General features: G+C 45.8%; 1 protein-coding gene across 2 annotated transcripts; it reads left to right on the top strand.

The window, feature by feature from the left end:
• On the top strand, positions 1 to 23,411 carry LOC147313820 (uncharacterized). Of its 2 annotated transcripts, XM_086260504.1 has the most exons (11): positions 1 to 267; positions 2,319 to 2,437; positions 3,047 to 3,071; positions 3,359 to 3,405; positions 3,535 to 3,682; positions 3,776 to 4,079; positions 6,498 to 6,603; positions 17,433 to 17,579; positions 18,012 to 18,072; positions 18,641 to 18,804; positions 21,401 to 23,411. In XM_086260504.1, exons 1-11 carry the CDS (start codon positions 132 to 134, stop codon positions 21,422 to 21,424), a joined length of 1,281 nt encoding a protein of 426 aa, XP_086116630.1. In that variant the 5' UTR covers positions 1 to 131; the 3' UTR covers positions 21,425 to 23,411. The 2 variants fall into 2 exon arrangements, with proteins under 2 accessions (XP_086116630.1, XP_086116629.1); XM_086260503.1 differs by lacking the exon at positions 21,401 to 23,411 and having other exon boundaries at positions 18,641 to 20,382.
• The last annotated feature ends 1,236 nt before the right edge of the window (positions 23,412 to 24,647 follow it).

Here is a 24,647-nt window from a genome sequence, read left to right as displayed (position 1 = left end):
AACAAACAGGTGAGTCCTCAGCCGTGCAGCCGGTCGAGGCTCAGGTTCCGCCCAGCTACAGCAGCTGTCAGGTGTCAGTGCTTCAGTGGTGGGAGCCGTGTGTCGCTAACTCAGCTTTGTCTGTTTACGATATGAGAGGACGGTACAAAATAAATGAGCGCAGGGGCAGACGGGGAGAAGCCGACTCCTCTGCTCTGCTGGGAGACACCGCGGCGGGCTCACCTGTCCCAGGTGCAGCAGTGCGTGATGTGGGAGGCACTAAGAAAGGTAGGCGAGAAGATGTTTTATCTCTGAGGAAAATCTCTGAGGCAGAACATTTATTATTAAAGGACTTTATCGCAGCTCTTGTACTTTTACAGGAACGATGCTCGGCTTTTCTCTTTGTTGTTTGTGTGTTTTATCTAAGGAACTCCTAACAGCTTGTAGTAACTTTACAAACTCACCGGACACGTTTTTGGGTACACCTGTTTGACTACTAGTTACCACAGATATCCAACCAGCCAATGGTACACTGAGCTAAAGAAACACGACTTTAAACGTAGCATGGTCGTCAGATCGACTGTTTGCTGATCTACTGTCAGCGCCTGGGCGTGTGTTGTTTAGAGAGAGCGCTCCAGACAAGAGAAACTATGATGCGATAACAGACATCAGACTTCGAGCTTGGTCCTGCACCATGAAGCCAGGACTTCTTTACATTTTTGGATTGACCCTAAAATCAGCCTAAACAGTCACATGAAGCTGGTTATCAAACGAGCTGTGGGCCACTTTAGTGTTCAAGTGGCACAAAAACAACCAAACAAACAAGAAAACAGCCACAAATATTTCAGAAAATGTTTTGTTTGTTTGTTTTTATTTCAAATATTGTATAAATAGACTCTTAACTAACTGAAGTCTTTCATTGAACAAACAAACAAACACACTGGTCCCTGTCATTGTGTTCATATTTAACAAAATCAAACTGCACACATGAGTTTGTGACTCTCTCACTGAGCGAACACAGCCTCAGCATGTTTGTGCTCTCTGCTCATATTGGTTTCAAAAAAGTCCCTTCAAGGGCCAAACTGCCTTACATTTATTCACATCGGTATACGGGCCACAAGTAGGGCCGACATGGGCTGCATGTGGCCCCCGGGCTGCGAGTTTAAGACCGCTGTACTAAATTCAGATTTCTGCAGCGCATCCATGTGAAGAGGGTGACGTTGGCAGCATGTGGCCAATCTTAAAGGGTCGTTTAATGGATCATACAACCTTTTTTTGCACAGATAGTGATCGCCTACTCCAGAGAGGTTAGCAAATGGTGATTGGAAATCTATAAAGAATCTAAATATATAATAGTCAGATATAACACTGTGGTTAATTATTAATCTGGGGGCACAGAGTGGTAAAATAAACATTTTATTTCCAGTGAATTATTTTAATACTGAGCTCTCAGTCCTGCCGTAGACGTCTATGGTGACAGGTCAGAGCTCTGAAACTTTAGCCTGCATCCATTTAAACGTTGAAGCTTACTGTTCCACAGCCCGATGAAGGAGGCATGGAAACTGGAACAAAGTTTGGAATTCTAGAGTCCTGACAACCCTGCTAAAAACAGGAATGTGAGGATTCACTTCACTCATCTAAAGGTGTTGTTTAAATGGGACCTGCTTCGTTCTGTGTGCATGTTTGAGGAAAAGACAAAAGCAAAGTGCAGGGAGCTGAGCTTGTACAGGTTACACTGTGAGCCACTTTACTCTTATCAGTCTGTGTTATGCTGTTTATTTATTTTGTTTGCTTCAATGCATTTTATTGAGCTTTTTTTCTCTTTTATTGCAACTATATTTAGCCTTTAAAAACATATTTCATTTGATTGTATTTACTTGAGCTGCGTTTATTCTTTCTCTTTGACTGAGCTCTTTTCATTTCGGTCTTATTTTGAAAAGTTCTTCGACTCTATGCAGGCGTATATGTTGTAGGTTCTGTTGACTTTTTTGGCATCTGTAATGCAGAAGTTATCCGTCATTTAAACCTGACGCTATACTGTGTTGATGATACACTGACATTCAGATAGGTGTCATACAGTAGGTGAAGCACGGCCACATCTTACAGCTACAAGTCATTATGTGTTAAATATGACACTGTTGAGTGTTAAATGATCACTTTTGACAGTGTTATATTTTTAAAAGTAACCTAGTCAGAAGATTAACAATGGCTAACACTGAGCAGTGCTGGTTTTCTAACATTTTGAGTTACTTTCCAGTTAGAAAATCAGCACTGCTCTGTAGAGAGCTGGTTCTGTGTCATGGCGCCACAGCAGTCTGATCCTTCATGTTTTCCTGCAGGTGCCAAACGTTCCATTTATGGTAACGACAAGGTCTACCTCGGAGTCCGTGTCAGAATGCCAGTAAAGGATCTGCTAAGAAACATCCGCCTCACTCAAGGCTGTGGCCAAGATTTGAAGGTAGGCTTGAGGTTCAAAACACACGCGTACAATAAAAGTGTGACAAAGATACAGCCGCACAGAAACACATTTCACTGCTTGGAAAAGGAAATCTTGTGTTTTCTGAAATCATAGTGAGGTTTACAAGTTCCCCCAAACGCTGCACCAACTGAAGCCAAGGCAAAATAAGAAAGTGCGTGTAACATGTGACATGCTGTAGTCATCAAATGTGAGATTATGACAACAGCGTCTTAATAACTGATAACTGCAGGCAGCAGCACACAACCGGCTGCCGATCACACCCGTTTTATCCTCAGGTAGAGAACTGACCGTGTTCATAATGTGCAGCCGAAAACTGATCTAATGTATCGTCTGCAGCGTGAGCTCACTTCTCAGACGGCACGATGGTGGTGCTGGCTGTTTATGAGCTGAAAGTAAAGGTTCTGTTAATCATGCTTAAAGAGTGAAAGTGGCTTTGCATTAGGTTCACTGTAGGGTCAAAAAAATACTGCATGAATAGGTAAAAATTGGACTTCTGTATAAGTTCTGTATAGTATTATATTTAGATTTATATTCACACTGACGCACTCTTTGTTTTTATCCCTTCATCATCCAACTGTGTGAATGCAGGACAGATGCAGCAAAACAGCCAAAGGTCAGTGCAATCTTTATTTAACGCGGCAGTGTGCACCACGGAGGAGGTCGTGTGTTGGGTTGGTTGGCTTCTTTGCATGAAAATGTTGGCAGTGGTGGGGTTAGCCTATGTTGGATGGATGTGCGTCATCTCATGCGTGATGTTAAAGAGAATTTTCCGTCGTGGCAGATTTATAGTGTTGTTTGGGGGTGTTATGGTGTCACGCAGGCTTTTGGGCCTGGCTTAAGAAGAAGCCAAACATCCTGCGTAGAGGTGTGCTGACTTATACTTGACTCTTTGTTCCTCAGGAGACTTAAAACGAGCTAAAACGAGCTCCAGGCGCCGAACTGTCAAGGTCAGTGTTATAAAAGACAGAACTCTGCTCCACCCAGAAGGTTTCAAAGTGCAAAGCTTTGGTATGCTGTAAGCTACATGTCATTTTGAAGAGCAGCTCAAATACTCTGCAGTACTCTTTGGCTTTCAGACACAACAGCCGTCACAAAGCCTGGAGGAGCTGTCAATCATCGTCGAAGTACTGGAAGAAGATCTCAGGACTGGCAGCAGAAACCCATTGTCTCCCCCACCCCTGTCCCCCACTGATCCACCAGTTTCTCCTCAGCTGTCTCCAACTGGTAATATGTTTTTTAAAGCTACTCCTTAAAGTGAGACTGTGACTGGCAATTACTTCCACCCTTGATGTACCACGCTGTCTCCGCTCGGTGCAGGACTTAACGGTGACGAGTACGATGAAATCATTCCCAGCCCCCCGTCCTACATGACCTACTCCCCAGGCACAGCAGAGTACCACCAGACCCCTCCTGGCTTCATGTTTCCCAGCTGCCCGCCCTCGATCTTTGGAATTGTGAGCAAAAATGGTGAACAAAGGCAGGAGTGGTTTGGTCCCAGGAATTACAGTGAATATAACGTGAACGGCGGCGCTTTCTTCTGGACACAGCTGCAGAAAGAGGAGGGCCAGCTGAGGGATGTCTGCGATGCAGAACTGCTGTCCGCTGATGAACATGGCAGGACGTAAGTTTGATAGAAGACTGTCTCTGTATGTATGTTAAAGGTAATGGCCACCAAAGAGGAGGCGCTTTTACTGTTCACCTTGATTGGACGCCCACGAGCAAAAAAACTAGCTGAAATTTTCAGGAGACACAGAGGTGAAATGAAACTGCAGTAATGTACAGTATGAAATATAAATGTTGTTGTTGAACATTAAGTCTCATACATCTATCCTAGCAGAGCATCTACTGACCAGAACTATTTCAAAAAAGAGCCCTGAGGGTAAATTATTCGTGTGGACCAGATCGGGGTTAGTCAGCCGTCGTTATTGCACGGCTGCAGATTACTTTTTAACTTTTTAACAAACTAGAGCATTTAAGCTAGCCAACACATGTCATTAGCCTAATGCTACAGTTATTTTACAAATATAAAAACGACTGAAGAATTAAGAGTCAAAAAGGAACCAGACAATACTACGACTCGTTTGTCCTCCTGCAGTGGTAGGCAGGTTAAATCGTTTACGACCACTGTCTCTCACCTCGCACCGACGGCTGGGCTGCACGGTCCTGCACACGCAGTCGTTCCAGCTTTTACTGCAAAGGGACAGATTTTTACTACACTGTAAAAAAATTGTAATTGTAATATAAAAGTATTTTTACTGCGTATTTTACAGTTTTGTACTGTTTTTCTTGAATATCATTAAATTCACATAAATTGAATGATTTTACATTTTTACTGGTGATGGTCAGAGGGGAATAGTAAAGTGGAATTGTAAAGCGCTTTGAGGGTCTCATAAAGCGCTATATGAATGCAATCCATTATTATTCAAACCAACTGTTAACTGTATATTTCTGTACATTTAATGGTAAATGGCCTGTATTTGTACAGCGCTTTACACACCCAGTCATCCACACATTCACACACTGGTGATGAAGCTACATTGTAGCCACAGCCACCCTGGGGCGCACTGACAGAGGCTTTAAGTATATATTGCTGCATTCATTGACTTTGTTTATAGGTAATTTCATTGTTTAATCACATTAAATTGTTCCTAATTTAATGTTTAAAAGCACGTGAAAAGGCAAAATCCCATGTAAAATTAGGGCAACAAACTGTATTGTCATTACTGAAAATAACCGTATTTTCATGGGAAAGTTATTTTCTGGTATTATTTTGGCGCCCCAGCTGCTGGGATATTACTGTTTTTTAGGATTTTTTTTTTACGGTGCAGGGAACCTTATGCTGGAGCTGACAGTCGAAACTGTGCATGTACAGCTGTGGTCAAAAGTTTGCATCCAGTGATCATGGGCAGGAATGTCATGGACGTTCTGGGCTTTTAATGATTTCTTTTGAACTATTGATTTTTAAATTAATAGTTAAATTTAAACAAGAGCTGGGCGCACTCGTTTGAATTTATTTGGGATTTTCTCTAATCCACACAGGATCAAAATATGCATATACCCCCATTAATACTTGTCCCTTAGCATGTTCACCCTCAGTGACATCCGTTTGGCAGACATTAATAAGCTTCTGGATGAATACTTGCTCACTCTGCTTGGCAGATAACTATAAATCTCTTGTCTTAGCAGCAAAAGGATAGATGCACTGGAAAATCAACAAATGTGTCATTTAGAAAAAATCTGTATGCGTTTGTATTGAGGTAATGGGCCCTTTTCAAAATAAAAGTTTGAGCTTGTTGGCTACACTAACATAATGTACTGTTTTTTTATCATTGTGTTGACATAAAGGTAGACAGAGCCACTGTCTAACTTCAGCTTGTGATCTCACCTTTAAAAAATCCAGATGGTGCTTTCTAAACTGCAAATTTCGTGTCTTCTGCAAAGTCAACAAGCTGCCAGCAAATTTCTGTTTGGCAAAGATTCATGAGATCTTCTTCTTTCATCGCTCTCTCATTTTTTCAACCATGTACTTACGGGATCCTGTAACTGATGTCTCAGAGCTGTGCTGAAGGATTGACTTGCAAAACCAGGCTTCAACTAGTTTGGTCACATCTGTTGTCGTTCAACATTTAAGTTCCTTTTTTTCAAAGGGCGTTTTGACATGCTGGAAACTCACGCTCGGTTTTTGTCTTCTGCTGTTACTTACGTTCACCAGGGCACTGCTCTAATTAGTCTGCTGCAAGGAGGACACAAAGAAGCTCACTCAAATGTGCAGAAGTCCTTGGACACAAGACAAACTTTCAGTTTACACAGACACAGCTCCAGTTACATTTGCATTTATTGTATTTCATGTATTCGATGTTCGTGTATGAAAACGTTTTTTGTTAAAGAATTTGTCAGACCACAGGAAGAGTAGCTGCCGCAGAAGCTGATGGAGATCTTAATACACAAACAAATAAAGTGTCCATAACCCACCTTTACCCATTTCTGTAGCCCTGTGTCAGTAAAAACTTGAATCGCTTATTTGTGTTTCTCCTTCCAGAATTCTTCACAGAGTAGCATGTGTTGGAAAGAGGGCTCTGGGCTTTGCCATTGCTAAAAGGATGGCCACATTCAACAGCCTGGACCTAAAAGACTCAGATGGCATGGTAAACAGATTTCTATTTTTATGAATATTACAACTATCTGTTGCTTTATACAACATTTCCCTCCAGTGTTTTACAAGCCTGGCAACATGTCAGGCATCATTTTTCTTTGCTTTTAAGCCTGTAACCAGTAAGTTAGCTAACACCACAACGTGACCAGTTTATCAGCAGTACTGGGATTAATAACAGCCAATAAATGAAAATGACAATTGAGTGTTGACATTGCACAGTTTGTCTAACGGGGGAAATCTGCAGTTTACCTCTTGACAACCTGTCATTTAGAACACTTACAAAAAACAAGTAGTAGCTAATCCAAGCTAATCCGAGCTGATGTAAAACACATGGTAGGTGATGATAATGGTTCATCTGTTTCAAAGAAAAAATACCAGCCAGTATATCAAAATATCAGATTTTTAATCCACCAAATATTGCTATTGGCCTGTTACGCCCCTAGTCTAGGCGGGTAGGGACGCACATAAGGTTGGAGGAGAGAGAGACAAATCCCCGCCCTGGTTCCCAAGCCAAACAGCCAAACCAGTTGTGAGTAAAAAAAGTGATTTTATTTAAGGACAAGAAGCATAGCTCCAGGGTGAGCCCAGGCCAAAATAATAAACAAAACCAACTAAGTCCCACCAGAAAAGACTAACTAAACCCTAAGAAAGAAAAAAGAACAAACAAATGACAGAGCTATCCCTCGCTCCCTGACCAAGAAAACAGGAGAAAACGATTCCAAAAGAAAAGGCAGCTCACCCCTTCCGCTTCAGCCCACGAGTGCCTAAGCTCTCAGCTAATGCACTAGGAGCGGCTTTTACAATTCACACTCCCACAAATACACAAGATAAACACAGGCTGGGAAAACCAGGGTCAGGACTGCGACGGCTGTCAGGCTACTCGCTCGTTCCACACACTCTCTCTCTCTCTCTCTCTCCCTGGAGCTGTCAGAGCGGCTTTTTGAATGTGGTCACCTGTTCCATGGTCCAATCAGCTGCTCACTACTCTTCATTAGGGGAGGGACCTGTAAAGAGTCTTAAACACAGTAAAGAGACACAGAACAAACAGCCCACACAGTGTTCTTATGGCCACAGCCGTAACACCCCCCTTCCCAAAATCAAAGACATCTCCTTTGTAGATGTTTTGGACAGTCATGTTTAAGGGAAAACACGGGATAGGGCATCCGCTAACACATTCTCTGTGCCCTTTTTATGACGGATTTCCAAATTGAAGTCCTGCACCAGGAGGGACCACCTCATCAGCCTTTGGTTCGAGTTCCGCATCCGCATTAGGAATACCAAGGGATTGTGGTCGGTATAAACAATCACAGGCGAGGGACTGCCACCGACATACACCTCGAAATGCTGCAATGCAAACAGCAGAGAGAGGGCCTCTTTCTCAATCGTGCTGTACCCTCGCTGATGGACATTGAATTTCTTTGAGAAATAGCCGATTGGGTGATCCACACCATGATGGTCTTCCTGCAGCAATACGGCACCTGCCCCGTTTGCACTGGCGTCCACTTCCAACTTAAAAGGGCGTGCAAAATCAGGGGCGGCCAGCACTGGCGCACTGCACAGGAGAGTCTTAACAGCCCGGAACGCACTCTGACACGCAGAGGTCCACACAAAAGGTCTCAACACACTAGTGAGGCTAGTGAGAGGTGCGACCACGTCCGCGAAGTTTTGACAGAAACTCCGGTAGTAGCCCACCATGCCGAGGAAACGGCGAAGCTCACGCCTAGTCTGAGGGGCAGGAAAATCCAGTATGGCCTGGATTTTGGCCGAGATAGGGCGCACTTGCCCCTGACCCACCTGCTTTCCTAAGTACGTTACCATGGCTTTACCAAAATCACACTTGGCGAGGTTGAGGGTGAGGGATGCCCTTTCCAAGCGATGGAACACATCAGTGAGTGTCTCCATATGCTCTGACCAGGTGTCTGAATAGACGACAATGTCATCCAAATACACTTCACACTTGCAGACGCCGCCCAGCACGATATTCATGAGCCGTTGAAATGTGGCGGGAGCGTTGCGCAACCCGAAAGGCATGACAGTGTACTGGAGAAAATGGTCAGGAGTAACAAAAGCAGAGATTTCGGCCGCACGTGATGTTAGGGGAACTTGCCAATAGCCCTTTAACAAGTCCAGCTTGGTAACGAAGGTCGCAGAACCGACCCTATCAACACAATCCTCCATTCTGGGCAGAGGATAGGAGTCAGGCTTGGTCACACTGTTCACCTTCCGAAAATCTGTACAAAACCGTGGGGTCTTATCCGCTTTAGGCACTAGGAGACATGGGGAACTCCACGCACTAGAGCTAGGGACAGCAAGACAATTCTCCAACAGATAAGAGACTTCTGTCTGGAAAAGAGCACGCTTAGTGGGATTCACCCGGTAGGCATGCTGTTTGATTGGAGGATGGTCCCCCACATCGATATCATGCTCCAACACGGTGGTACAGGATGGAGTGTCCGAGAAAAGATTAGGATGATTTTCAATCAACCGACACACGTCATTTCGGACATCATCGTCTACCCCAGTTAAATGTGACCTTAAATCACGTAGGATTTCAGAATTCCTAAGTCGTGCGCAGCCCACAGCACAACCGAAAACCAAATCGTCACCTACTGGGTCATACCGAGTTTCGGAAACCGGCACCCCCACAGTCGCAACTGTTGACACACCACCAGCAAAGTAGGGCTTCATCATATTAATATGACACACACGGCACTTTTTCCTTCGCTCTGGGGTGTCGATGACATAATCCGTATCACTCAATTTCGCCTGCACTGTATACGGACCACTGAACTTGGCCTGAAGGGAAGATCCAGGGACCGGTAAAAGTGTTAAAACTTTATCACCAACCTCAAATTTTCGCTGCACAGCCTTCACATCAAACTTCCTCTTCATCCTACCTTGTGTTGCACTGAGAGCATCCCGTGCAATTGCGCACGCTTTATGCAAACGCTCTCTGAAAGAGCTCACATAGTCTAACACATTTTCCTTAGGGGCAACAGTGTCGGACAGGAAGTTCTCCTTAAGCAATCGCAAGGGGCCACGCACTGTGTGACCGAACACCAGCTCAGCAGGGCTAAATCCTAACGACTCCTGCACACTTTCTCTCACTGCTAAAAGAAGCAGCGGCAACCCCTCATCCCACTCCTTTTGAGACTCAAGGCAAAATTTCCGCATCATCGATTTCAATGTCTGATGAAACCGCTCGAGCGCACCTTGCGACTCCGGATGATAGGCACTAGATTTCCGATGTTTAATGCCAAGTGACTGCAAAACCTGAGCAAAAATCCTAGACATGAAATTAGAGCCTTGGTCAGTTTGAACAGCTTTTGGTAAACCAAAAATAGAGAAAAAGTTCACCAATGCCTTAACAACTGGTTTAACCTTAAGGGTGCGCAACGGAATTGCCTCGGGAAAACGGGTAGCAACACACATCAGAGTCAAGAGGTACTGGTGACCCGATTTTGTTTTAGGGAGCGGACCAACGCAGTCGATGAGGATGTGTTCAAAAGGTTCCCCTAAAACTGGAATAGGGTGTAATGGAGCGGGTGGAATGACTTGGTTAGGCTTACCACTAATCTGACAGGTGTGACAAGAACGACAATACTGAGCAACGTCATTCTTCAATCCTGGCCAAAAGAAATGACGCAGAATGCGGTGATAGGTTTTCCTAATACCTAAATGTCCAGAAAAACTGTCATGGGCAAGACCAAGAACTTTGGGTCGGTACTGTTGAGGCACCAGAACCTGTTTAAACACATTCCAACCCAAATCACCAGCTGTAGGCGGATACCAAGTACGCATCAACACGTCATCCTCGACACTATAAACACGAGGGTACTGGTCGCTAGAGTTGGCAGCGGAAAAACAACTCACAAGAGTTGGGTCACTCTGCTGTGCCGAAACCAATTCCTTTTTGTTGATTTCCAAAGACAGTTGAGGTGTCACTGATGGGCTAATAGGCAGCATCGCCTCAGAGTCGCCCGTCAGTGGAACACGGGTTTCAGATTCAGACTCCGGCCCACCACCAGCACAGAGAAAAGAATCAGATAAATCCACGTCACCGTACTTGCGCCTATGCGCACGAGTTACCGCGCAAGCAGGAAAAACAGAGGAGGAATGCTCCTCAGCGACAGGGTTAGGTAATGAAATATCAGGCACCGGTATCTCAACCACTCTCGGGGTAGAAAACACTTTTCCGTTAGCCAAATCATTCCCCAGAATCATCGCAACTCCGGGCACTGGCAACTGGTCGCGCACGCCAACCGGTACCGAACCCGAAACGAGCGGCGATTGAAGAAACACATTGTGCAGTGGCACACGCAGTACATCCATTTTTACACCCCAGACAAGAGCATCCGAACCACAAAAAGAGTCATCAGAAAAAGGTAGAAGTCTGCGCGGCCCCAGTGTCACGCAGAATCATGATCGGCACCCGATCCTCCTCTTTTTCATTCAACGAAACAAACCCCTCCGACACAAAAGGGCGGTAGCTCTCATCAAAGCCTTCACTTCCCACTCCATTGCTAGGTGAAGTGGAAGCTGACATAGAACGAACGAAACCCACACTTTTCGGCTTCCTCACCGTGTTGGCCTGCTCCCTGCGCTGTAGTGATGGGCAAGCAGCAACGAGGTGCCCGATTTCATGACAATAAAAACATTTGCGATCTGACATAGGAATAGCAGCAGAACGTGTCTGGCGCTTAGGGGAAACCCTATAACTTCTGACAGGACGAGGTGAGGAAGTGTACTCACGGCGCTCTGTCGAAAGTGCAGCACGATGAGTTAACACAAACTCGTCGGCAAGGACCGCGGCTTTAGTCAGTAACCCCACCTTCTGCTCATTAAGATACACGACAATGTTTTCAGGGAGACATGTCTTGAACTCTTCCAGCAGGATCAACTCCTTTAGCTGAGTAAAGTCCTCCGCGTGACTGGCAGCCACCCACTTGTCAAATAAGACAGTTTTCTCACGTGCAAATTCCACAAACGTTTGACTATCAAACTTGCGACAGGCACGAAACTTCTGTCGATACGCCTCTGGGACAAGTTCATAAGCCCGCAAAATAGTGGATTTGACAACCTCATAATCCAAGCTGTCCGCAATAGAAAGACTCGCACAGACCTCCTGCGCTCTTCCTATTAATTTGCATTGCAGCAACAGACTCCAGACGTCCTTTGGCCATTTTAAAGTGGTTGCGATGCGCTCAAAAGCAGTGAAATATGAGTCAACCTCTCCTTCCCTAAAAGGAGGTACCAAAACAATCTGTTTGCTAGCGTTAAACTGGTCTATGGTGGGAGTGTCGGGGAGTGTACTTACAGAAACGGGAGCAGCGTCACTCGCTCGAGAACGATCAAGCTCCATAGCTCGAATGCGGAGATGCATGAGCTCGACTTCCTTAGCCTTAGCCGCCAACTCCACCTCCTTCAAGCGAAGGGCAAGCCTGAGATCCTCCGTCACCAAACCCGCCCCAACCTGGCCAGCCGGGTCAAATACAGGAGACTGAATGGCGACAGGAGCTTCCGCCCCCGACGGCATCCGCCCCTTGGAAGGCTTCGGGACGGCCCCAGCAGCTTCCGCCCCCACTGCCGTCTCCAAACTCCCAAAATCACACTTGGCGAGGTTGAGGGTGAGGGATGCCCTTTCCAAGCGATGGAACACATCAGTGAGTGTCTCCATATGCTCTGACCAGGTGTCTGAATAGACACTGCCGTCTCCAAACTCCCAGACCCACTCGGCGAGGTTTTCTGCCCCCCAAACACTCCCCTGTCCACCAGTCTCTCCACCAAACAGTGTTTAATTTCCGCCTTCTTAGCATTCAACGGAACATCCACCCTGAATAAGTTAGCCACTACCAACAAATCTGCTTTTGTGCACCGCTCCAACTTTTCAATGGAGGGACGTTGCGCAAAATCATCCATGTCAAACGACATCACGAGCAAAGCGAAAAAGGAAAACACAACTCCGCAGACACCCAACCGCATCCGCGCACTCCAGAGCCGCAAAACTCGTGCACGACGTTTCCCCCCCACCACAAACGCAAAAAGGAAACGAACCAATCACACGAACGAAAAGGGACGAGCCCCCATTTATGTTACGCCCCTAGTCTAGGCGGGTAGGGACGCACATAAGGTTGGAGGAGAGAGAGACAAATCCCCGCCCTGGTTCCCAAGCCAAACAGCCAAACCAGTTGTGAGTAAAAAAAGTGATTTTATTTAAGGACAAGAAGCATAGCTCCAGGGTGAGCCCAGGCCAAAATAATAAACAAAACCAACTAAGTCCCACCAGAAAAGACTAACTAAACCCTAAGAAAGAAAAAAGAACAAACAAATGACAGAGCTATCCCTCGCTCCCTGACCAAGAAAACAGGAGAAAACGATTCCAAAAGAAAAGGCAGCTCACCCCTTCCGCTTCAGCCCACGAGTGCCTAAGCTCTCAGCTAATGCACTAGGAGCGGCTTTTACAATTCACACTCCCACAAATACACAAGATAAACACAGGCTGGGAAAACCAGGGTCAGGACTGCGACGGCTGTCAGGCTACTCGCTCGTTCCACACACTCTCTCTCTCTCTCTCTCTCCCTGGAGCTGTCAGAGCGGCTTTTTGAATGTGGTCACCTGTTCCATGGTCCAATCAGCTGCTCACTACTCTTCATTAGGGGAGGGACCTGTAAAGAGTCTTAAACACAGTAAAGAGACACAGAACAAACAGCCCACACAGTGTTCTTATGGCCACAGCCGTAACATGGCCTTTGAAATCCTGCATTAGCTAATGTGTCCTCGTGGTTTTCCCTGTTAGCCATGTGCAGATAACAAGCACGGGGGATAAAGACGTTTAAAATATGAACTTAATACTGTGTCACCTGTTCAACTAAGATTCTTCCAGCCCGTTCTCCCTCCTGAGGCGTAATATGATGACGATTTGTCACGTCCCACGGCATTCCTGAGGAGCGCGACAGGTGACCGCCCATGTTTTTGTTTTTTTTTGTTTGTTTGTTTTTTGGGTTTTTTTTGCCTGTCCTGTTTGGCTCTTTTGCATCAGAATTATTGTCTAAAGGCAAAGAAAGATGCCCAACGGATTTACTTTACCAAATTGACCATCCCAGCCTTGCCGTAATGGTCCATTTGATTCACCTTTTATTGTTTATTTTATTTTCACTTACTGAATACGGGACAGACTTGACTGGGGGAAAGAAGGGGAGAAAGAAAGAGGGAAAGAGAAACAGCTGAGAAGAGGGACGGGGGAGAAGGGCAAAAGACAAAAACCAACAGAACGGGCAGAGAAAAAAAAATGCATATATCAATCACCTGGATCACCTGCTGAGAAAGAAAAAAGAAAACAAGCAGAAGAGAACAAGCGTAATAGAATAAACAACATCACAATGATATATGGGAACATGACAGTAAATACTAAATGTTAAACATTATTGTGCAGCACATAAGATCAACAGAACACAGTGTGCTTTGAGGTAGGAGCCAAAAAGGGTGTAGTTTGTGGGTGTGATCACCCGTGTGTACACCTGTGAGCATGGACGAGCTTGTTTTTTTAAAAGGTTCCTTCATGTAATGATCTGCTAGAGGGTGTGGGGGGGCCACAGCCCCGTCCTCCAGGGCATGAAGCAGGTATGGAGGAGATCAAAACTCCAGACATCCAGAGGCCCCCAGAACACAAGAGACCAAGGAAGACCAACAGAGGGGCAGCCGCGCCACTGTCCCAGAAAGAGCTGAGGAGAGTCCCAGATGAGGGCTCACTCAGCAGCCGCGGAGCAGAAGCCAGGGGGAGTTGCAGTGACGCGCCCGTGAGCTCCGCCGGCAGCCAGCCGTGCCTGAATGACCGAGCCCCAGGCCGAGAGGCCGGGGGCACCCCACCTCCGAAGTGGCCCGAGCGAGCCCCAGGCTCCAGGCCCCGATAAGCGGCCGCCAAGGAGTGAGCCGGCGTGTACCTGGACGCCCATCCCCGGACACAAAGAACCACCAACGCACCGATGTCTGAGGGAGGGGGTAGGGGGTAGGGGGAGATAGGCCTCCAAACCTTGGAGGGCGTCTGATACCCAGCCTGACATATAGACACAGACATACAGGCACACACAGATACAAACATCCATTCCCACCCTCATGCTCTCATATGCACTTACTCCACACTCAACCAACGTGGAGACAGACATAAAGAGACGCTGTACACACGATCACACTCCCCAAGCGTACTCTACAAACCGGGTCCAGGTACCTTTGCCCCTGGAGGGGGAACTGCACCCAGACCCAGGTGGTGTTACCCTTTTCCCTGCGGTGGGGGGAGGCAGACCGCCCCGACTCCGCAGCAGCAGGGAGGCCCCACACTCCAGACCGCAGTCGGACGTCCAACTCCTCCTCCTAGCCCCCCCGCTCCAGCAGGTCGCAGAGAATGGGGGTGAGAGAAGACTCCAAACCTCCCTCCACCTGCTCATTGTAGTGTTGATGCATGTGTGTTCTAAGGTGCATTTAAAACCCAGGAGGGCATGGAGCTACCTGCCAGAGAGCAGCAGGTAAGCACATGGTCCCTCCTGCTAGCCCTCAATGTCTAAGTGTATTTAACATTGAGAGGTGGGCAACGACGCCAGGGGTGGGGTGTACACCCTGATGGTAATTTGGAGTCCGTGTATCGTGCCCACCCCCAAGATCCTATATGTATGTGTAATGAGAGTGTGAGTAATGTGAATGTCTAAGTTGTGGGATAAAATTGAGGCAGAGGCAGCCAGAAGGGGACAGAGGGGGGGGGGGGGGGGGGGGGTAGCCTCCTCTGCACCCTGGTGACACACCCCTACTCCAAGGCCCTGCATGTGTGGGTGGTTGTGGTGGAGCGGGAAGGGGGAGGCAGCTGGAGATGGGGAGGGAAGGAAGGGAGGGGCAGGTAACCCCTCCCTGGGGCCAGCTCCCCCGCTGACCCCAGTAGGCACCCCCATACTCCGCGACCCGCCAGGGAAAGGGGGCCCAGGCCCATCCAGACCGGGGCCCAGTGCAGCAGCGCCTCCCGGCCCCACAGAGCCCGGGACAGTCCACCCAACCCCACCACAGAGAAAACTGCACCCACCCCACCATCCACTCTTCTTCCAGACTACATAAGACAATAAACACCCAGGCTGAGATCTTCCTCCACCTCTCCTGTATCTCCCCCTCCTGCAGAGGCAGCTCCTGAGGAGAGGAAAGCTCCTGCAAGGTGTGACAATCTCCCCCACCAGTTGAAGAGCCCCCCAGGTGGCTCGACGCACCGGCGGCACCCTGCTCCAGGGCTGGGCCCCCATGCACCCACCCGCCCACAACCCCGGCAACACACCAACCAGGACCCAAGCCCCCGAGGCCCGGTCCGGGTCCCAGCCCAGAGACGGAGCGCCCCCAGAACCTCACGCCCATCCCGGACCCACCCAGGGGCAGACAGGCTACCAGGTCAGTAACCCACGTCCGTCAGCACAGACCCTCCCCTAGCCCCGCTACACGCAGCCGCGAGGAAACAGTCACCGGAGAGCCAACAGAGCCCCTAACCGGACATGACCGCTACCCCGGGTTGAGCCCCCCAAGGAAGATGCCTCCGGGGAACCCCCCGACGCCCTAAGCCTGTCCCTACCCCCACACCAATCACAACAGTGAAGGCGGGACCAAACTATGACCCCCCACCCCCACTAGGTGATGGAGCTGATCAAAGGAGCCCAGAGCAATTGATCTGATGTGGTGGCAGAGGCTGTATCAAGACTAATGTAATCTAATAGATAATTTCTATATTGGTTAGAATTAAGATTATTTTTATTTTTCCAGTTCATGAGGACTGTTTTCTTGGCTATGCATAGGGCAGTGAAAACCATATGGGCGATATTCTTTTCTGAAGTGACATTATCTAAGCTGCCCAACAAACACACTAAGGGGGAAGTTGGAATGTTACATTTCAGACACTTCGATAAGTCTTCACATATCTCGCGCCAAAACTTCTGAACTGGTGGACAGAACCAAAGAGCGTGGATATAATTGTCCGGTGAATTGGTTTGGCAGTGTGAGCAGTTGTTGGTAGACGTAAAGCCCATCTTGAACATCCGATGACCTGTATAGTGCACTCTGACCGCCCATGTTCTTATGCTACGCGCCGGGTGAAATCCAGGAGAATGACGCTCCCGCAGTAACGCACGCTCCAGCCACGTCTTCCAGCACTAACCATAACCTTATCCCTAAACGTAACCAGCACTTTCACGTTACATACTGTTTTCCCAAACGATTGAAGTAAAACGAACGTACATGTGTAGATTCATTCCAAATGGTTCTCATGTTTCCTCATTTTTCCGATCTGGTAATCTAGGGAAGTGTTGGGTGCGCAGAAGCGTAACATATCGGCGATACCTAGCGTAAAATGTTACACTCTGGAAGTGAGAACGTGTGGATTCTTCAGGCACATATGTGACTCATCGCTGTATTTCAAAAAGCTTTCGTATACTTTTTATTTTTGCCGTTGGTTTAAGTGGAGAATGATTGACACCCCCCCCCCCCCCCCACCACCACCACCACCACCACCACCACCACCATGACTCCCTGTGACGCTCCTCTCACCTCCTGCGTACAGAGCTGCACGTATTCAGCTTCACTGTTCTATCTGTGTGTTATTGCACATGTTAAGGTCCATATCAGGTGTTACCCATCAGTATGTAATTAACAGGTAACCACTAAGTCTTCCATCAGTTTGCACAACGTCTTGTTCCTAGATGTTGTTTTGCAGCCACATTCATGGTAACTATTCAAAGACTTGAGTGCGTTCTGCACCAACATGTTCAGTTCATAGCTTCATGCTTTCCTTTGCTCTCTGTTCAGACTCCTCTTCTCTATGCATCAAAACACAACCACCACCTGATGGTGGCCGATCTGATCTATCTGGGAGCCAACGTCAATGAGACGAACAACGCAGGAAAATCATGCCTCCACCTCAGCGCTGAGAGCGGCTACATCAGAGTCCTGGAGGTCAGAGCCGTTATCATTTCTGCTTGTATAGAGAAAGAACCTGACTGTGTGACAGTACGTCTGCTGTTGGGCTTTTGCTTTTGTGTCCCATCTTTCTGCACAGTTTACAAGCAAGTCAAGAAGCATTACAAGTTACTGTCAGAGACGAGGCTTAGAAAACAGCTGTGATGAAAAATTAAGGTTGTGTAGTTCACTGTGCAAATTGTTAAAGATATTTAAAAAGTTGCCGTATTTTTATTTTTCTAAAGTCTGTCCTCACAGTACAAACATGTATGACAGAGGGCTCAGGCTAAAGGGCTCACTGAATTCCAGAGTGGTGCTGTAATGTAAGCTCTGGCTGTACTTTGATGCATGGCGTCAAGTTTGGGCTGATCAACCTTTGCTTCTTATCTACTGTATTCAATCCAGATGTATTCAAATGTTTTCTAACAGGTTCTAATGCGTGCAATGATGGATGGCATATATGTGGACGTCGAAGCTACTGATAACTCTGGTAAGTCCTCAAATCTTTAAAGCTTTCAGATCATTTTATTCGTGCATCACTGTTTCAAAAACATAATGAGACGATAAATGCAGAACATGGTTATATAAGAAGACAACACAGAACTAAGAGAGAGAAAAGTAAGAGCTTTGATGCCAAAGACGCCTTTGTCATTGCACGATCTTCTATGTTAGTGTGCCAGCAACATGTCCGTCTTTAAACAGCAGCACTTTCTTTGTGGCTTCCTCTCATGTGCTGTAGAACAAAGCCAAAGAAAGACATCTGGCAGTGCTTAAAATCCACAAACAGTGACCTCTTGTTTATTTAATGGCTTTAGTCATTACAGCATGGTTAGCCATGACTGACTAGCCAACTGTCATCAACTAGAATAGAACAAGGTTTCCTTTTTTCATCTTTAACACAAATGAGTGTAAAGAGCAAAGCACGCGAGAACAGAAGACAACAAAACTTCAGTCACAGTGACTAAAAACCTGAAAGCTGCACTTCCTGTTTTTGTCTGCAACTGATTGCAGTTATGCTTAGAAGCACCATTATCCTGCAGCCCTCTGTGTTTCTGCAGGGATGAGTGTGGTACAGTGTGCTTCCATTGCTCTGAAGGCCACCATCTGTGAGGTGGAAAGCAACGAATCCCTCGGTCACAGCAAGCTCCGCACACTCCGCCGAGAGCAAATGATGGAGACTCTGGAGTGTGTGCTGCAGATGTGCAGCTACCTTCATGTCATGGTGAGTCTCGCAGTAACCATGAAACACACATTGCTGCAGCACTATTCATACATTGTTTCTTCTGACCTCTCGAGCCAGGTGACATTTACACACTTAAATAGTCCTCACGTATTTCAAGACAAGCTGTTTTGTAAGGCAGCACTAAATTGTAAGAGTATAAAGAAATAACGACCCAGGATGAATCTGAGCTTCTGCGTGGACTTCACACCGAATCATTGGCCCCACTGATGCTAATCAGTTCGTAAGTCTCACACTTGACAGGAGAGACTAATGATTTTATCATCAACTGTAAATAGGCAATTATCCACTCATGCTTCCAAGTTTGGCAGAATGAAAACAAGCAGACTCAACAGTTGACTGAAGGAGTGTAAGAAACATCAGTATTTATGTTCCTGCAACAACAATGTTAGACTTCAGTCCATCCTTCACGGCAGTGTGGGACTGCTGACCAGCCACCATGTGGAGCAAAACATAATGAGAGACATGAAAAGTGCCAACGTGAAACTGATGTTAGTGATTTTATTGGTGCATTTGCAGCAGTGTAAAAGAGACTTGGCAACAGGTTAGAATCAAGTAGCAGAGCGTTCGTGTGTTTGCCACGTCACCAAAAGAATTCATGCACATTCGGCGCTTCGTTCAGCGGTGTTAGTAGGACATGTTTTAACAAATACAGGGAGTGCAGAATTATTAGGCAAGTTGTATTTTTGAGGAATAATTTTATTATTGAACAACAACCATGTTCTCAATGAACCCAAAAAACTCAAAGCTGAATGTTTTTGGAAGTAGTTTTTAGTTTGTTTTTAGTTTTAGCTATTTTAGGGGGATATCTGTGTGTGCAGGTGACTATTACTGTGCAGAATTATTAGGCAACTTAACAAAAAACAAATATATACCCATTTCAATTATTTATTTTTACCAGTGACACCAATATAACATCTCCACATTCACAAATATACATTTCTGACATTCAAAAACAAAACAAAAACAAATCAGCGACCAATATAGCCACCTTTCTTTGCAAGGACACTCAAAAGCCTGCCATCCATGGATTCTGTCAGTGTTTTGATCTGTTCACCATCAACATTGCGTGCAGCAGCAACCACAGCCTCCCAGACACTGTTCAGAGAGGTGTACTGTTTTCCCTCCTTGTAAATCTCACACTTGATGATGGACCACAGGTTCTCAATGGGGTTCAGATCAGGTGAACAAGGTGGCCATGTCATTAGTTTTTCTTCTTTTATACCCTTTCTTGCCAGCCACGCTGTGGAGTACTTGGACGCGTGTGATGGAGCATTGTCCTGCATGAAAATCATGTTTTTCTTGAAGGATGCAGACTTCTTCCTGTTCCACTGCTTGAAGAAGGTGTCTTCCAGAAACTGGCAGTAGGACTGGGAGTTGAGCTTGACTCCATCCTCAACCCGAAAAGGCCCCACAAGCTCATCTTTGATGATACCAGCCCAAACCAGTACTCCACCTCCACCTTGCTGGCGTCTGAGTGGGACTGGAGCTCTCTGCCCTTTACCAATCCAGCCACGGGCCCATCCATCTGGCCCATCAAGACTCACTCTCATTTCATCAGTCCATAAAACCTTAGAAAAACCAGTCTTGAGATATTTCTTGGCCCAGTCTTGACGTTTCAGCTTGTGTGTCTTGTTCAGTGGTGGTCGTCTTTCAGCCTTTCTTACCTTGGCCATGTCTCTGAGTATTGCACACCTTGTGCTTTTGGGCACTCCAGTGATGTTGCAGCTCTGAAATATGGCCAAACTGGTGGCAAGTGGCATCTTGGCAGCTGCACGCTTGACTTTTCTCAGTTCATGGGCAGTTATTTTGCGCCTTGGTTTTTCCACACGCTTCTTGCGACCCTGTTGACTATTTTGAATGAAACGCTTGATTGTTCGATGATCACGCTTCAGAAGCTTTGCAATTTTGAGACTGCTGCATCCCTCTGCAAGATATCTCACTATTTTTGACTTTTCTGAGCCTGTCAAGTCCTTCTTTTGACCCATTTTGCCAAAGGAAAGGACGTTGCCTAATAATTTTGCACACCTGATATAGGGTGTTGATGTCATTAGACCACACCCCTTCTCATTACAGAGATGCACATCACCTAATATGCTTAATTGGTAGTAGGCTTTCGAGCCTATACAGCTTGGAGTAAGACAACATGCATGAAGAGGATGATGTGGACAAAATACTCATTTGCCTAATAATTCTGCACTCCCTGTATATTCCCGAGCACTGAATCGATTACACACATAAAAGCTGTAAACAAAAGAATCCATGGAAGTGTGGCACTGCTGACAAAACAAGACATTAAGCACAGATTGGAGAGGCAGCTGAAGGGAACTTCTTGACTTCAGTGCTGTCCGTGTTTCATATAGACTAAAAGTACAAAAGTGACAGGTCCAGTTAATGAGGATTCCAAGCTACAGTACACAGTTCGTCTTCAGTGCTTTAAAACTGAACAACATGGTTCAGAATGCTCTGGGTCTACATCTCCTGCTGAACTACAATTTTCTGTTCAGATTTTTTTGTTTTTACAAATTTGAATTTGAGTGAATTTGAAACGATTAACCCGACTGTCCTTCTTCCTCAGAGGGGGCAGCCCAGAACCGGCTGATCTGCCTGGCAGGGCGTTTCAGAGACCCCGACGGTAACGTTTCGAGTACATTCAGGCTTGTCTTTGTCTTAGAGAGGCTGTAATTACTGGTGTGTGTTTTTCTCTCCAAGCATGTGTTCAGGCCTGTTACAGAAACATCTGACATTCTGTGTTTGGCAAAAATGCCTGACTTGCAATCAGGTGTTTACTGTAACCTGCACAGAAATGTTAGGTTCTCATTAGCTGGTTTCTATGAAACTTCCATTGTTTGTTACATTGGAGTAACAACTTGTCCTCAGTTAGGGTGTCCAGCTGATCCAATCTCTTTAAGCTGTTAATGTCTCAGAGCTCTTTGAGGAGAGCTGTGACATTGTTACCTAGAACAAGCCATGTTGGATCTTTAACCTCTTGAATCCACCAGTCAAGCCTTAGGTTTGGGTTTGGTTAACATCCAGCCACACAAACACTGCTGTGCACGTGTGAAACACTTCATTCAAAATGTAACATCTTCTAGTTTCTGAAAATATGGCTGTTTAGCATGTGGCTAAAAACAAAACCCAGCTCTAAGTCTCGACGGGTGCCGGCGACGTGGTGGACGTTAAGAGGTTAAGAGGCTCTGATACCGGAGGACATTAAGTAGTGCCGGGGGACGAGGAGTCCCTCGATCTCTTGTGCATGTATAACTTTCTTTTCTGTCAAATATCATCTCTGTGTCTGTGAACAGTTGTCACTGATTAGTAATCTGGTTAAACACAGAAATGTACGAGTATTACTTCATTCTTGTTTCGATGTTTGAAAAATGAAACCACGGCAGTGAAAAGAAAAACAAAATGATCAAATAAAGTGTAGTCATGTTCATAAATGACATGAAAGCTCCTGTATGAGTCTTTAAATGTCTGATGTGTTTCCATATGTGCATGTGTAGTTAGCTCGGTCACTGCAGCAGATGGTACACTGGTTATAGAGGAGTAAAGACTGATGGAGGAACGTGGGCCGCTCTGCAAACCAGTGTGCCTGTGCTGGAAAATGATAAATATTGGGAATGCACCAGTATATTGGCTGATGGATATTTACCAGAAGTGTCCCATTATTTTTAAATTCCCATTGATATTCCTGCATAACTCACCACAAAGCTGAAAATAATGACTCTTAATGCCAGCACTTACTTTAAGCTGTGGTGAAAACGTTAACAAAGTCAAAGTCCATCTGCCAGCTACGTTTGGTGTTCCAGTCACTTATTGCTTTTTGTTTGATGTATTTGGAGAAGAATGTCAGCATGTATGTAAGACAGCTCGTTGTTAGCACGTTAGTTATCCTTTTAGTTTTCCAATAGTGCCGACAACATAAATGTGACATAAAATTAATATTTACTTATTTGTTTGGGGTTTTATTTTTCATGTTCCTTGTTTGTTCAGGTCTGTTTTAATACTGACTTTTTTCCCCAATTTTGTTTAATATGTTTTGACTCTTTGACTCTGTACATGTGAGTTTGAGCCATACAAAGAAACTGACCAGACCAAATATATGAACATATCTGTATATGTATATACAACACAGTCCTGAGCAGGCAGGGAGTCCACCTGCATCATGAATGAGAAACAGTGTATTTCAGGTGCTAATTTTAAACCACTCGGCTTATGTATTAAAAACAAATGACATCCTAGTTTTAAAAAACACTTTCCTTTATTGTATGGGATTTGTACTGCTGTTATTATGGGATATTATATAAGACATGGGGATTAAATGGGCTCAACTAGGGACTCTATGTGTGTTTGTGTTATGTAAGCATTCTGTCTTTTGTTTGTGGACGTGAGCTCCAGTGTACACCTGTGGTTAACATGTGTTTGTTCGTTTGTTGTCTTATATGGAGTGGTGCCAACAATTTGACCTTTGGGTTGTTTTCACACGAGTCATAATGAGTTGGTGAATCATCAGGTAGAGCTGTTCCTGCACGTTTTACACTTGTGTGAACATGCTTTTGCTTTTTAAAAAGGTCAATAAAGTTTGGGTTGAGTAAACTTCACGCTGTCAGGTTCATTCATGCATCCGGAAGGGTTTCAAACGTTTGTCGTGCTTGTTTGACGCTGCTTAGCCAGAGGCTAGAAAGCAGAAGCCGTGAGCATTTCTCAGTGTCAGGCTCTGACAATAAATCATGTTTACGAGATCACATCTGCTGAAACCGTTTACTGGGATCAAACGATCCTCAGAGGACAGGTTCACACACAAACTCTCTGTAGTCATCTCCCCTTGCCCAACTTCTGATTACGCAAACATCCAGATTCTGTTCCCACTGCTCGAGTTCTCGTATGAGTCACTGATGAAATGATTTTGAAGCAGACCGTAGATAAAAATGGATGTAGCTAGTGTGAGTAAAGTCTAGTTAGTTCAGCCTAGAGCTGATTGTTTTACCATCAGCGTCTTGATGTTAAACCTGACAACTTTGATCTAACAAGAAGCCTCCTCACACACACACCAGCAGACCCTCGTCTTATGTGTCCTCCTGTGTCTCCAGCAACAAACAAAGTTACTGACTACTCTATAATGAGAACTGTCAATTGTTCCCTTTCAGTTTAAGGCAGAGCCAGCCAACCAGGAGCAGTCTAACATTTGGCATTTTTCCACCTCGGTCACTGCTGAGGTCAAAAATGAGAAATAACCTGATAACCTTCATCTCAGTTCAAAGATGTGACGGGGAGAGGGATCTAAGCTGAGGGGAAATGCCCTTTTGCACCACTAGATGGTGCTCATGACTTTGTCTTTTGTTGCAAATGGGGTTGTGAGGTGCTGTAATACATGCGATACAGTTTATTCCAGTCACATCACCTGGATGGACCCCTGCATTAATCCCTGGTCACTCAGTACTTGCCCGTGGCTCTTCAAAGTCTCCTTTATGGTGGCACAGAATTTACAGCGACTCAGTGTTTCGACCCGAAGCTCAGATTTCCATAGAAGGCCTTATATAAAAATAGTTATGGGTTAGACAATAACAAGCAGCTGGGCAGTACAATGAGACATCACTCACATAGCAGTAAGCAAGTTGGAGGTTTCAGTGCTCCAAACACGCCAATTAAACTGCAAAGACAGTCTATCTGTGGTCTACACCACAGGTATAAAATGTAGTGAAATATACACACACCACACACACACCACAATAATTTACATCTTTGTAATGCATACATGTAGAGACTGATACGGGCTGGGAACCAGGTCCTTGCTGTTATACTTCTGCCTGAAGTCCACTTCC

This window comes from Aulonocara sp. 'chitande type north' Nkhata Bay, linkage group LG14, assembly GCF_057382095.1.
Source record: "Aulonocara sp. 'chitande type north' Nkhata Bay isolate Kocher_YH1m ecotype deep benthic linkage group LG14, A_spYH_male_GT1.1, whole genome shotgun sequence".
Lineage (NCBI taxonomy): Eukaryota > Metazoa > Chordata > Actinopteri > Cichliformes > Cichlidae > Aulonocara > Aulonocara sp. 'chitande type north' Nkhata Bay.
The sequence above is the reverse complement of the archived record's forward strand: the minus strand, read 5'-3'. Positions and strand labels throughout refer to the sequence as shown.